The sequence below is a fragment of the Anabas testudineus genome, chromosome 14 (genome assembly GCF_900324465.2).
Source record: "Anabas testudineus chromosome 14, fAnaTes1.2, whole genome shotgun sequence".
In the NCBI taxonomy this organism is placed as follows: domain Eukaryota; kingdom Metazoa; phylum Chordata; class Actinopteri; order Anabantiformes; family Anabantidae; genus Anabas; species Anabas testudineus.
This window is the reverse complement of record NC_046623.1, coordinates 12,313,282-12,326,903: the sequence shown is the minus strand read 5'-3', so window position 1 is coordinate 12,326,903 and position 13,622 is coordinate 12,313,282. Positions and strand designations below refer to the sequence as shown.

Here is a 13,622-nt window from a genome sequence, read left to right as displayed (position 1 = left end):
TTCTTTTCATTTTTTAGGCATTAGTGGATGCAAAAACATATCAAACAGATTCTTAAGGAATTGTAAAACAATTCATTTTTGAAAAGCATGTTTCAATGTAGTTAAACCTGCAGCTGCAAAATTCCTCCATGTAAATGCCTCACATAAAATATAATCTACTTGTCTGTTGCATTTAGACATCCCCATAAGGAACTGGGCAACCCATTGCTATTCCCACAGTCTAGCATTGGGTCCTGCTGTCTATTCACATGAGTCGTTCCTTTTCTTTCAGATTCGCGGGCTGGAGAAGGAACACCCAGAACGGTGGACCATGCAGTGATTGGAGGAGTGGTGGCTGTCGTCGTCTTTGCTATGCTCTGTCTACTCATCGTGTTGGGGCGCTACTTTGCAAGACACAAAGGTAGTGAACTTGTAAACACACTTTAATAACCGCACCTAACACATTAAATTATTTTATTGACTATAGCTGCAAATTCATTATGTACTCTGACTGCCTTCTTTTGCATAGCAATAGCTTACAAAATGCAAAACAGCTCACTGGTTTTGTGTTATGCACATAGTAAAAGGTTTAAAACTGGAAAGATAGCTATTAAGGCTTTGGGTTACTAATGATTTTTCATCACGCCAAACTGAAGAGTGTAGCACATTTCTTATGCTGCCCTCATAGCACAGAAATAATTACAATCTATTACGAATCTTGCACTGTGATACAGTATTTCTGTGCGAGGGGAAATGGAATTGGATACATTCACCACTAGAAAGGAAATATAGTAAATGAGACAATGTAAAGGTATAAATATTCCCTTACTTTATGGTGATACATGATTTGTGTTGTCTGCTAATGAGTCTCAGTGGTGAAATGAAAAGTTGACTCTGGAAAGAAATAATGCAGTAAGGTTAATGGTATCTCCAGTAGTTTATGTGCCTGGTCAACAGTTCGTTATTTGTAATCAGTCTCACATTCTCAGTCTGTTTGGACCTGATGATGAGATTTAGCTTTACTGCAACATAGATCTTTGGTCTGTTTTGTTTTGGCCAGTGTAGAGCGTAGGATTAAATGAGGCTTACTTTTGTCCACTATGGCAAAAGTGATCCACTGCACACTCAGGTACTTCAAACACACACAGACACACAAATTTATTTATTTAGGAGATAACAACCAATGCCCCACAGGACACAGCAGCAACCTGTAAGGCCCTGCAGCTATGCCACTCATTTACTGACTTTCCCCCTACTGATTGCCACAGTTGTAGCCCAAATCCCAGATTTCCTGAAGTGACAGTACTCTACAGGCAAAATAAATGAAAGCATTTTTAACTTATGAAATTAAGGTGATATCTTCAGAGTACTAAAATAATTACAAATTATATATTTAAAAAAAAAAAAAGCTTATTTTTCAAATGGAACTGATGGTTTTGAAGTAAAATAACAAGGTGCATACAGATTCATACAGGCGACTAAACCCAAAAGGTTTCTAAGCAGACCCATTCAGCGTCCAGTTGACTTTCATGATTTATTAGCACTGAAGCCCTAACAACGTACCACCACCTCACAAGGGCAGCTAGGCAGATCTTAGATGATAATTGTGGTTTATTACTACTTGCATCTGTCTTTCAAAAGTGAGTGGTAAAATTACTACCCACACTATCCATTGTAAACATTCATTACAGCTTACAGACAGACTTTATGGTTCAACCATGACTCACCGTGCACCTGGTGTAGTTGTGCATGCTCACATTTCCTATTCAATGTGAGATTACTAAAGGTAATATACCTTAAAACCGTAGTTCTTAGCAATTCAATAAGCAAGATTTCTGCCAGCAGAATGCTAAATGTACTTAAAAAAAACATATTGAAAAACAATACCACTACACACTTTGAAAAACAAACGTAATTTTAACTATGCGTATCAGTGCTGTTTTGGGCTAGACTGAGGTTGGAATATGCTCTCACCGCAAATCAACTGCTTCTGTGTTTGTTTGGGACCATACCGAGGTTGCGATGGGGTCCCATGGTCTTGGTGCATTTGTTTTGTCTGCACCAGAATTCGATTTAACTAGACTAAACCAGGCAGTTTAAAAACACATTTCAAGTAACTTATGTGGCCTGCAGCCTTGATAAAGAGTGTATCGCACAAAAATCAAAGTCAAATTTCTGATCTGCAATTTTAACATGTCCCTGGTTACCAATAATGTGTTACAGCACTACCGAACACCGTGTTTCTATCTCGTCAAGTAGCATTTGTGTTTTTGTTTTTTCCTCATGTGGAAGAAGTGCCCTTCCTCATTTGTTCTTGAATATTGCATTTGTTATCAAAGTCTACCATGATAGGATGTGAATAAATCTTTTAAATTAGGTTTGAAGTGGTCTGCTACCCCCCCCTTTTTTTTTCTTTTTTTTTTTTTGCTTGACAAGGTTAATCTGAAGGTTCGAGCCATGTTCTTCGCTACACTTGAGATCATTTCCAAACTCTTACTATTGTGTGCCAATCTTGAAAGAAAAAATAGGAAAAATAATGTATCATCTGGATATTACAGCTTGCTTGGTTTGTAAATGGCCACATGGTGAATGATTTGCATAATTAGATACTGTGGGGTGTAGGGGCACATTTTAATCTTTTGTATCATCTAAGCAGCAGGCTATTATCCAGTCCGTCACACTGTCCTTCATCTCTCCCCTTGTCCTCAGGTACCTACTTCACACACGAAGCCAAAGGAGCAGATGATGCAGCGGACGCAGATACAGCCATTATCAACGCAGAGGGTGGCCACACCAACTCGGACGAAAAGAAAGAGTACTACATCTAATCAAAACAGGACCCCTCACTCCAGTGTCCCCTTTGGGACACAAAGCTGTTTTTGGGGCTAGGGAAGGGGTAACTGATGGAGGGTTTTGAGTTGGTTCAAGATCACTTTTAGTGAGAGTCGGGAGTCGAGAAATAGAAGAGAAATAGGATTTTAAAGAAAGGCCTGGTTTTAAGCCGTTGTTTAGTCTAGTCTGCAGATGTAGATGGAATGTTTTGTGTGTTTAAAAAAATGTAAAAACTGAGAAAAAAAAGGGATGGTTTAGGTTTTAAGTAAACTGAGAGGGGGATGGGTTAGGGGTGGGAGGGTGTGCCAGATGTTGCCAGAAATCACTGTAGAGAGCTTCACCATTTGACACCTCCCTAACTGCTGGTACGAATTTTATTTAGTTCAACCATTTGCAGAAAATTCTGTGCCTTGTTCTGAATTTTTTTGTTCTAGCCCTACTTTGGATTTTGTGTTGATCCTCATTTGCATAACCTCGTTGCTCCCCTTTTCCTGTTTCCTCTTCCCCACTTGTACTGTAATTATCAGTGTGCTGTTGGCTTTTGTATGAGGGTAAAATTACACAGTCACTTTATTCATTTTCCTAAATATGTCTACACACATGCATCCTCTCCTGCATAACAGAAACTCTTTCCAGTATACTGTGATTTGTCTCAAGCCATTACTTCTCCCTCTTTATTCTCCTGAAGTTTTGACAGCTCCAAAAATGCATGGAATGCTTTACATATCATTGTACAAAGGACATAAATGAGAAACAGGTTTGATGTATATGCCCTTCCCTGCCCTTACTGAACAAAATCTTAAAGATAACCAAAAAGAAATAAGCAAAGCATAAAAAAAACGATCTTCCAATTCAGATGATATAAAGTTTTTGAAAAGCTCTCTGTCAAGATGTCTCAATGAAAGAAGGCTGATGAAAAATTCTTTAGTATTAATGTTGGCCAACCAGCAGCCAAACTATGCTGGTGTGTTGTACATAACCTTAGAAAAAAAAGAACACCCTTAACCAAACTCCACTCTAAAACACATACGATTTTGTGTTACTTTTAGGAATACTTAAGCTGCACAAAACTTAAAAAAAAATGTCATTGCAGTCCAGGTTCTTTCATGTTTTATCATACACCCAATCCAGTGTAAATCAAGCCAATGGAATCACAGTTGTATTGTACACTAATCCTTACTAAGAACTATTTTTTACAACTTACTAGAATTACAATGGAGTACCGTTGTGGATTTTATTGTATCACTCTCATTGTGAGTTTTGTCCAATTGTAAAACCAGCAAATGTTTGGGAAAGTAAATGTCTTCAAACTGTAATGCTCTGAGAGACAGGTCAGTCTTTCCACTTACATCACACCTTCTTACAGCCTATGGTTTTGCTTTGAATGCTTAAACATTTGGTACTTTTGCATGTCTATAAATGCTGCAACCCATTTTTCCCCACTTCTTTATCTTGCTTCATGTATTACCTGCCAAAATTCAATGAGCATCTGTTTTGCTAGGTAGGTACCTAGGGAGCACAGGGAAATGCCAAAAGTAATTAATTGTTTGTAACAGAACTTACTACAAATGTTGTAGTAATCTGTGGTGTGAATCCATGGTTTACATTAAAGCCCTGGATTCTTAGCATGGCAGTGAGGGTGTGTTGATGGCATTGTTGGTCATTAGTATGTGTTCACACAGCAAGCAGCTTGCGTAATGAATCCTTACTTCATGTGACAGCTGTGGACAGAGAGGGGTAGAGGTCTAGGTTGCAGTGACCACATTCAAAGTTTTCAATAGAAAAAGCTTCAACATTTAACGGCTTTCTGTTGTGTAATATCACATCATCTTCTATATATCTATCAATCAATCAATATCTAGTTAAATCTAAATACATCAGTCCTTTCATCACCACTACCAGTTACCACTGCGAAGTCAAGCCTTACCACAACATGAATTATTGTGAATTTCTGATTACTGACTACTGGTTGAGGAAGGTTGGAGTATCCAAGTCATAAATAACATACAGTATGTTGTTGAATATTTCACACACTGATCTCATGTTTCTCAAACAAATATTTTTTTTCAGTTTACTCATCCATCCAGCACACATTTTTTATATTAGCCTCACTTTCTTTCCAAGGCTGGTTTTAAAACATTATAAAATGAAAATAAAATTCAATCTGGGCTCCATCCTCTGACAAAGCAGAGGGGAAGTGGTACCAATGTGTTACACGAAAGCAGCCTCAGGTTGGAGGGAAATGTCTTATAGGGTCTGGATTAAATTGTCTTGTGATCTGGAGTCCACCTATTTTTTTATGGCGCCTAGAACATTAAATTACCAGAAACATTCAAATTAAATACTGACTTACCTTTAGAAGTCTTTATACTGTACAACTGTTTGACAATTGATTATAATGAGTCCTCTAATCAAATAATGTCCTGAAGTCAGCTGCAAGGTTTTTTATTTTAATTTTTTTTTTATCTGTCTTGGAATTGGCTTTTACCCAACAGGAGTGGACAGTATTATCAGTGACATCTCCCCATTTATCCAGATCAGTGCTGTATGGATTCTGCAGTCCTCTGTTCTGATCTTCTCTGGCAGTTTGCTGAGGCAGCAGTGCGAACTGTCCCTCTTGAGATGCAGACGACCCTGCTGTGAATGTTCCTATTTCAGCTGTTTCTGAGTTAGTGTCCAGCCCTTGTAGCGCCAGTATTTTCTTCACTTTTCTTGCTATTGGTATTTTGCAATGAAATCTGCTCGATCTTTTCTTAACACTGCTCTCTCGTGCTCTTCTTATGCCAACATTAGCAAAGTTAGCACGAGTAGCTGAATTGCACCATCTTCACCTGCCAATTTGTTGTTTTGAACTTAATCCAGTGAAGTTACTTATTTTACTAATCTCACCAGAGCAACTCATACCATAGGGTGACGCCATTATAGTAAACTGAACAATCAGCATCAGCTAATATCATGACTGACAACAAATTCACCAGTCAATCAGTATACATAATCTATGACACGATACACGCCTAAATATTGTTTTTCTTGCTGTTATTGTTCTTTATGAAGTTCTTTTTAAACATCCATGTTATTAATATATAGAAATTTATATTTAAAACCCCCTTGTTTAAAAGACTTAGGCTAAGTCAGAACTTTAGGTGATATGAACATAGAAAGTGAAATAAGTCAATAAAAAAATCCATTTGCCAAACTGTCAGTATAAAAAATACTGGAAATACAAGCTGTACAAAACACAATGGAATATCCAGGGGACATGAATAACATATGAACTTGTCAATAATTTTTCAGCATGAAAATGTTTATTTTGGTTTTAACCATTGTGAATGTGTGATCCACATATTGGATCATGATACATTTACTAGTGTACTCATTAATTATTAGCATATTCATCTTTTGTCTTTTTCCCCCAGTTTTTCTTTCTTTTTTTTTTTTTTTTTGCTTTGTTGTTTTGGATGATTGTTCTGTTTAGTGTGAGGTTCCAGTCTTTCCAGAATGTCTGGAGTGTGTCATTTTAGTTTACTTGTTTATCTTGTTTAATATGCTTTTCTATAAATGCAGTGCATCTGTTGTCCCTTTTATACAGAACCCTAACTGTATTGGTGAGAAGTTTGTCCCTTCTTTAAGACGCCTATTTACACTTAAAGACGCCACCCTAAAGATGCTCCAGGATTCATTGGTGTGAGGTTTAACATGACGTCCAACATGGTGTTTAACACATTCGTCAGATATACATTGCTTTCAAAAAGTTACTGTTGGATGAACAGGAATGTGCTTATGCTAGTTTTGCACATTTAAGACATGATTTGCATTTGAAAACTGTAAATGTACAACAGGTACAACATGAGCTTAAAGGATTAAGGTCACAGATTTAGATCACAGCAACTTGTGACTGTTGAGAAGCTGGAGAAGAAATGGAGAAACTCTCAGACCATTACAATGTGCAGTTCTGTAGTAGTTACTGGATAAAGTTACATTTGGAGTAAGACTGGGGTCTGGTTAATCATAATAAGGGATGACTGGTTGGGTCATGTCACCAAGAAACTGAATACCTCCTTCAGCTGCCGCCCTCCAGCCACTTGCACATTGTAGCAGTCCTTTGCGGGTCTCCCCAGTTCTTTAGCGTTCCTTTATGTTTGATCACATGCTCAAATGTAACTGTACTGATGACGATGAAAGACACTTCACAGTTCAAATCCTGTCGTACATGCCGTTTCTCCTTTAGTGTATATGGGATAGTCTTGCAGGAGTCCCAACCCTAAGAGTTCATCTCACAATAAATCCAACATTTCATACTCCAACATCTAATGCCACCACCTCTTCAGGTGGCTTAGAGAAGGGTCAGCACTGACCCCCACACTGGTTTGGTACTTTTAATACAGAACAGTGAGGCGGCATCTTGGCATAGTAAAACCCACCTTAAGAGAATAGAGTGGTATCAATCCTTTCTTCATCTGCTTGTGTTTTGAAATTGCACTTCATTTCACCACTGTAAACAGAAACCACAGATTTTAATTACTGTAAGTATTTTTGGGTTCATCATTATACTTTTCATTTTTACTCTCATAGTATATGATATGTATCACTATTGGTCAAATCAAATTATAGAACTCAAACTGAAAATGACACCACTTTTACTCCCTTTCCGAATTTATTCTTAACCTGTTTTGGAAAATTTATGGATTTGTGGGACTTCATGGTGTTGCTTGCTTTGTGTACACATATCTAAAATTCAATATTTTATTGTCATGCCAAGCATTTGATTTGAACTTTGTCAACAATGTGATAGCTTTAAAAACATGTCCATGCATGAAGACAGCATTCAGTCTTTTGATGTTGAGATTGTGAGCTTTGGCTCATCCAAAGGCATTTCAGAAGGTTCTTGTGATGAGCATTGTGCAAATTTCACTTTCCTGAGCATTACGCATCTGTGCATTTTAAAAGTTGTTAAATATTTTTCTGCAATTTTAGAAGACAGTAGGTGTGCTGGATGGAGCTGCAGACATATTTTTAATTTCTCCATGGAACATATAGATTGGGGCTACAGATGGGATGTTGCAGACAAAAATCAAAGATTTCGTGTCCAACACGCTCCACTGTTTGTTCTTCTGTAAAAACATGAGTTAATTTAAAAGTTCTGTACTCAGAAAGGAATTACCACTAAGTTAACACTGTATGCTGATGACACTGTTTTGTGTTTGTTATATGGATGGGTGGGGGTAGTTCTAAATTTGGTTAGATGTTTTGCAGTCTGGTGTTTGATAAAACTATTAACTGGCTTGTTATTGTTGCTTTATGAATCACAGAGCCGATGTCACTTCATCTGTAAGACTGAGATTGTGTGATTTGTATTTTACAGTGGACACTATTTTGCTTCAGTGACATGTGGCAGCTTCCATTAAAATCAGACTTCAAAATATGTACTTGCCAATAAAGGAATAGAACTGAATATTGTCTTCTCCCTTAAAGCTGATGCATTAATATTTTATTTGTGATAATTCATCATTTTAAAACTGTTTACCTAGATTACGTTTTTGTTTCTCCAAAGGTCGGACATGAAATGTAACATGAACAAAATACTATAAAAATAAAACTTGAATAGACTTGGATACTTGAAATGGTTCAATTCAAAGTTAATAGAAGAATCATTTTAAGGTTATTGTATTTATAATTTTATTTTCTATTAAATGCCCGGTAAAGTTTTAAAAAGCTTTGGTCTTACATGAAACTGATGTAGTTTCTCCATTTTTTTTATTATTATTTTAAAAATGTCCTGTCTCAGGTTCATACGTTGCTGACTGACATGACTGCATCTCAGGTAGATTGCAAAATTTAGGCCCCACCTATCAGTGACATTAAAGCAAGTACAATGCATCCTCATCAAATCAAGTGCAACACATTATTTTAAGTCTAACAGGCAAAATTGGTGAGATATTTTGCATATATGTTGTACATGTTTTCTGTATTTTTCTTAATATTTGGTGCACTGTAAAAGATGTGTTTAGTATTGCTTTGTGTTGACATAGGTCATAAAGAGTACACTGTTTATTGAAATGAAGCAGGATCAGAAACTTTTTGTGGCTGTACTACTGTCACTTTCAATGCACCGCCGCCTTTCGCTCACTTGATTCCCAAAAAGTTTTGATTGTTTCACCAGTCATTGTTTTTAGATTGATTCTTTCTTTTTTCTTTTCTTTTTTTCTTTTCTTTTTTTGTCTCTCTGCTGTTCTTCGAAAATGTTGATGTGTATTAATGGAGAAAGGAGTTCCACATTCCCATACACATTTTGTATTGGTTCATAAATAGACATTTTTACAAAACAATGAAGAGTTCTTGTCTTAATAAAAAAGAAAAGATATTAATGTCCAAAAATAATCAGTGTTGGTATTGTTTTTTACTACAAATATAAATATATTATCGTAGTTAAAATGTGGATTAATGTGGACAGACATAATATGTATTTATTTTCAGTGAATATTTGCAATTGATGATGCCTCACTGTATTTACTTGTAAATGTATGGTCATAGTGTCATTTTTTAAAGTATAAAGTTGTCAAAACTCACACACTGACACACATCCATCCACCCAATCACACTAATTCCTTATTTGATTATTTCAAGCCATTTAAAGACATGTCAAATCACATTATCTGTGATTGGTTATAATAGACACAATAGACAATCTTACAGGAAGTAAGGGAAAGTGTTAGTTATTACAATAGGTAAACTTGAAATGATGACGGACCAGAGTGTGTGTCATTACTAGAACTTTAAACTTTATAGTGATCATCCTTTTCAATTTGTTTTTTTAAGCTTGTGTAGATCTTTCACTCACAATTATGCTTTGTTGGAAGTTAGCTCCCTTCATGTATTATTACATGAGCATGTACAGTACAGAGATGATATTTGGCATTGAGGCTCTCACTGCATCACACCCTCCAGTAAAAACACCAAGCGCTGCACAGCGGGGATTGGGGAGTGGTGATAATAACCTCATCTCCTTGGAGAACATAGATTCAGGCTAATGAAATGCTACATGAACAGCAATAGCAGCTGATTACATCTGTTTCAGAATCGTTTTCAGGTGAGCAGTGTGGCATGCCAACTGCTGTATAGGGCTGGTATGTTAGTTATTTTAGCTCAGAATAAATTTAAATGGGTTACATACTGACTGGTAGTGTTCCCACACTTTTACACATTCTACATTTTATAAGTTAAAATAAAATGTAACATCGTATTTGCTTCTTTTGCTTCATAAATCAATGAAAAAAACATCAAGTAAATCTAATTCCACTTATTCTTTAGTGATGTTCAAAGCTCCTTTTTTCAGTCTGACGTGAACCCTGGCAAGTGCAGAGGTCATGAAATCTTTATCACATGCATAAAACAGAGAGAATATGCAGTATAAAACAAGCATTCCTAATTAACACAAATATAGGGTGATACCTTTAGGAGCACTGTGAAAGCTTCAATAAATTTGACAAGGTTTATACTCTAAAATCAATCAATCTTTCCTTCTTGATGAGTGCAGTGAGGCATTTTAACTAATATCTTAAATAAATGGAGACAGTGTTATTGATTCGAACATAGTAGATGATATTTACGTGAGATGAGCTATATCTGTCATAGAAAAATGTATTTCTCCATTCATATTTAATGTTCTTGAGTCACGCTTTACTTTAGACATTAACACACCTATAATATTTAGTATTCAGTAAATGACTTGAGTAGAGGAAGATATTATCTTTTTAATTACATTTGCACCTCAGGCTCTCATTATACCTCAAGTGCTGTACATAATGAGCCAACATCTTAAATAAGTAAAGGTGATACTGCTATTGATTAGAAAGTGAAGCCCAGAGGCAAGCTATCAGTCATAGAAAATGTACTTTTGAGTTCACGTTTAATGTGCATGCCAGTAGGTCTCTTATAGACTCATTACTCAATATCTTCAAATAACTTATATAGAGAGAAATCCTATTCATTACAATTTAACTGACTATAACAGCGAATGGCTGCACTTAATAAAGCTAGAGAATGTGTCCTTGGTGGTGTTTTGTCTATAGTAATGAAAAGGTCAGTTATGCAGTTTGGTCTTTATGTGTTAACCTTGCAAGGTGAAACAATTAAAACTGCAATAACCTGAAATTAATAGTACATTATTTATCCATAGGGGCTGCATTATTGTCTAGTCTGATGTCAGTATTTTCATTCGGATCTAATGAATGTTGTAATGTAAAATCTGTCCTTCATACCAGTTAGGCTAATTATTATTATTATTATTCAGGGGTTGCTTATTTTGAGTCTTAGGTCATTAAGAAGCCACAAAGAGACTTTGCAGACAAAACATTTACACAGAGTGAACCAGAAGTGATTAGGAATGACTTATTGATTACGAGATTTTAAGGGGTAAGAAAGAGCAGACAGATAAACTATTGTACTAATGTGGACCCTTAAGGGAAATTACACAGGAAATTAGGTCACCTGTAAGGTCCTACTAAAATAACCTAGCTGCAATCACACCGGGTCCCCATTTTGTAGAGACTAATAATTTATACATGATTTTTTTTCGTACAATCATTAAATAAAAACTCATTAGGAGATATACAGTCAGTTATGGACATTTTTGGTTTATCTGGCTCTGTTGCAGCACAATTAATTAAAACAAAATAATGGATGCTACTTCAAAGTGCAAACCTCAGCCTTAATTTGAGTTTTACAGGAAGTGGACGTTAGGCTGTTGTTTCTTGGGCAGCTTTGTCATTACTCACAGAACGCAGCCTGGTGGAACCGTGAGACGGAGGGCTGGGAGGAGCAGAGCGGACTGAGTGTGAGTCTCATGCAAGCATTATGTCATGTTACATATTGTAGCATTCATATGAATAATATTTTGATAATAAGTAGACTTAAAAAAGCAAAAAACTGTAATAATTTAAACCACACCGTACGGACAGGGCAACCTAAAAGCTTCTCAGGGTGAATCTCTGAATTGTATGTATGCATATTCAATCTAATCTCATTCATTTGTTTTGCCTATTGTACTTTATGAGGAATAATAACTTTGTAGACTTGTGTATGGGAGATTGAGTTTTATATTCTTAAAGTAGAGATGTGCTCTAATGCCTGGTGATTCTTCCCTTTTTCAATATTTAACCACATTCTGGGCGCATCTAAGCATAACCACGTCACACAAATCAATAAGGACAATGTTAGGAAAGAGTTAAGCGGAGAAACAGAGAAAGTTGTAGCAACAGAACCAAACAGATACAAGGCTAGACTAGAACTTCAGGTGTTGTTATGATCTGGAAGCCCTGGTATATTATAACAAAGTGGTGTTTGTTTATTGTTAAACCGTGACCTTTCTCCTTATCCTTGGTTAACATGCGTTTAATTAATCAGGACACGGTTAATTATGAAGGAGCAGCTTCTCTCCTACTTCTTTATGTCTAGCAGATTTAGTTTTTATGACACAATTAGGTCTTAGCAGTATAGAAAGCTGGACTGGCTTTAAAACTCTATACAAATATGGACTGGACTCTAGTTACAAACCAGCTGCTGGCACTGACAGAAATATTTACCTGTCAACAACCTGTTTAAGTTACCATGTAGTCAAAAACTCCAGAGAGCCTCCAGTCTATGTATGTGTGTGTGTGTGAACTGCAGACAGTGACCAGCTGCTCTCAGTTCCTTGATGATCTCCACTTCAAATCAGCCCGTAACCTGAAACACCGAACTTGTCCCCAACGTAGGCAGAGGACAATGGAAAAACACAGCAAACAGTTTCCACAGAGGGAAAGACTATTTGTCGGAGAGAAAACTGAGGAGACACTTGTTTCTGAACTTAACAAACCTGTAATCATGTCCATCAAACACTTAACAACTTTCCTGAACTGTGTTTTTGACCTCTTACTTTGTTTTTGTTTTTCATTTTGAAAATCGATTGGCCTGAAGATTTTCCAGTTACCATTACTGAAAGAAAACTATCACTTTTGATATCATACATTGTTTTAATGCAACACCTATCCCTCACAAAGGTGCTTGTTGTTTGTTAAAACATAATGTCCATTCAGCCACAACACCCTGTCCTTTGAGTTGTTGTCACTATTATTTCTGAAATCATAGTCATAGCCACTTACCATCTAAAACAGCACCTAGACATTTGTTTGTTTGACTCCAGTAGAAAATTGCTCTGTGCCATTCAGCATTTGTTATGATTGTTTTGTTTTCAGCAGCAATTTGTTCTCAGTGGGTCATTTTGACTTTTTTATGCTTTTTTTTTCCCCACATCATCATACTTTGCAACAAAACATCTGAGTGGTGCTTAACGTGTGTCCTGCTTATCTTTTGGTTTTAATAATACAACATTAGTTTCATTATGAATTACCTCGTTATATTTCATTCCCCCGATTCAGTAACGTGGTCAGGGTGTGCACGGTTTGGTTTAATTTGATATGGTCTTTTATTTTGTCATAAACAAACACACTGAACACAGAGATGAAGTTTTTATGGATAATTCATGTTACTAAACAAATCAATATGCAGCATTCTGGCAAAATATGAGGCCTTTCCTTGCCTTTCACACTTCAGCTTGCTTTGGTCTTGCGTGATGTCACTTCCTCTTAGCCGCATTCACTGCAGATTCATTGTTTCAACGTGCTGCATTCAACTCAGTGTTGATCAGGTAAGATTATGTGAAGCTGTTGGTTGAATGATGATGGCAGCCTGTTTAAAGACACTAATGGTCATGAGAAAATGGTTTTAGTGCTGACAGATGTTTGTTGTCTGCCTGTGGTTGTTAGATTGGATCT

At 36.4% G+C, this 13,622-nt stretch overlaps 1 protein-coding gene across 1 annotated transcript in view; it reads left to right on the top strand.

The window, feature by feature from the left end:
* The window catches only part of cadm1a (cell adhesion molecule 1a), a 278,400-nt gene extending 269,242 nt beyond the window's left edge, over positions 1-9,158 (top strand). Inside the window, exons 11-12 of the mRNA XM_026369806.1 lie at positions 272-400; positions 2,689-9,158. Coding sequence (XP_026225591.1) covers positions 272-400; positions 2,689-2,807 — 248 coding nt within the window. The 3' untranslated portion in view covers positions 2,808-9,158. The remainder of the gene's footprint in view (positions 1-271; positions 401-2,688) is intronic.
* Positions 9,159-13,622: the final 4,464 nt, after the last annotated feature.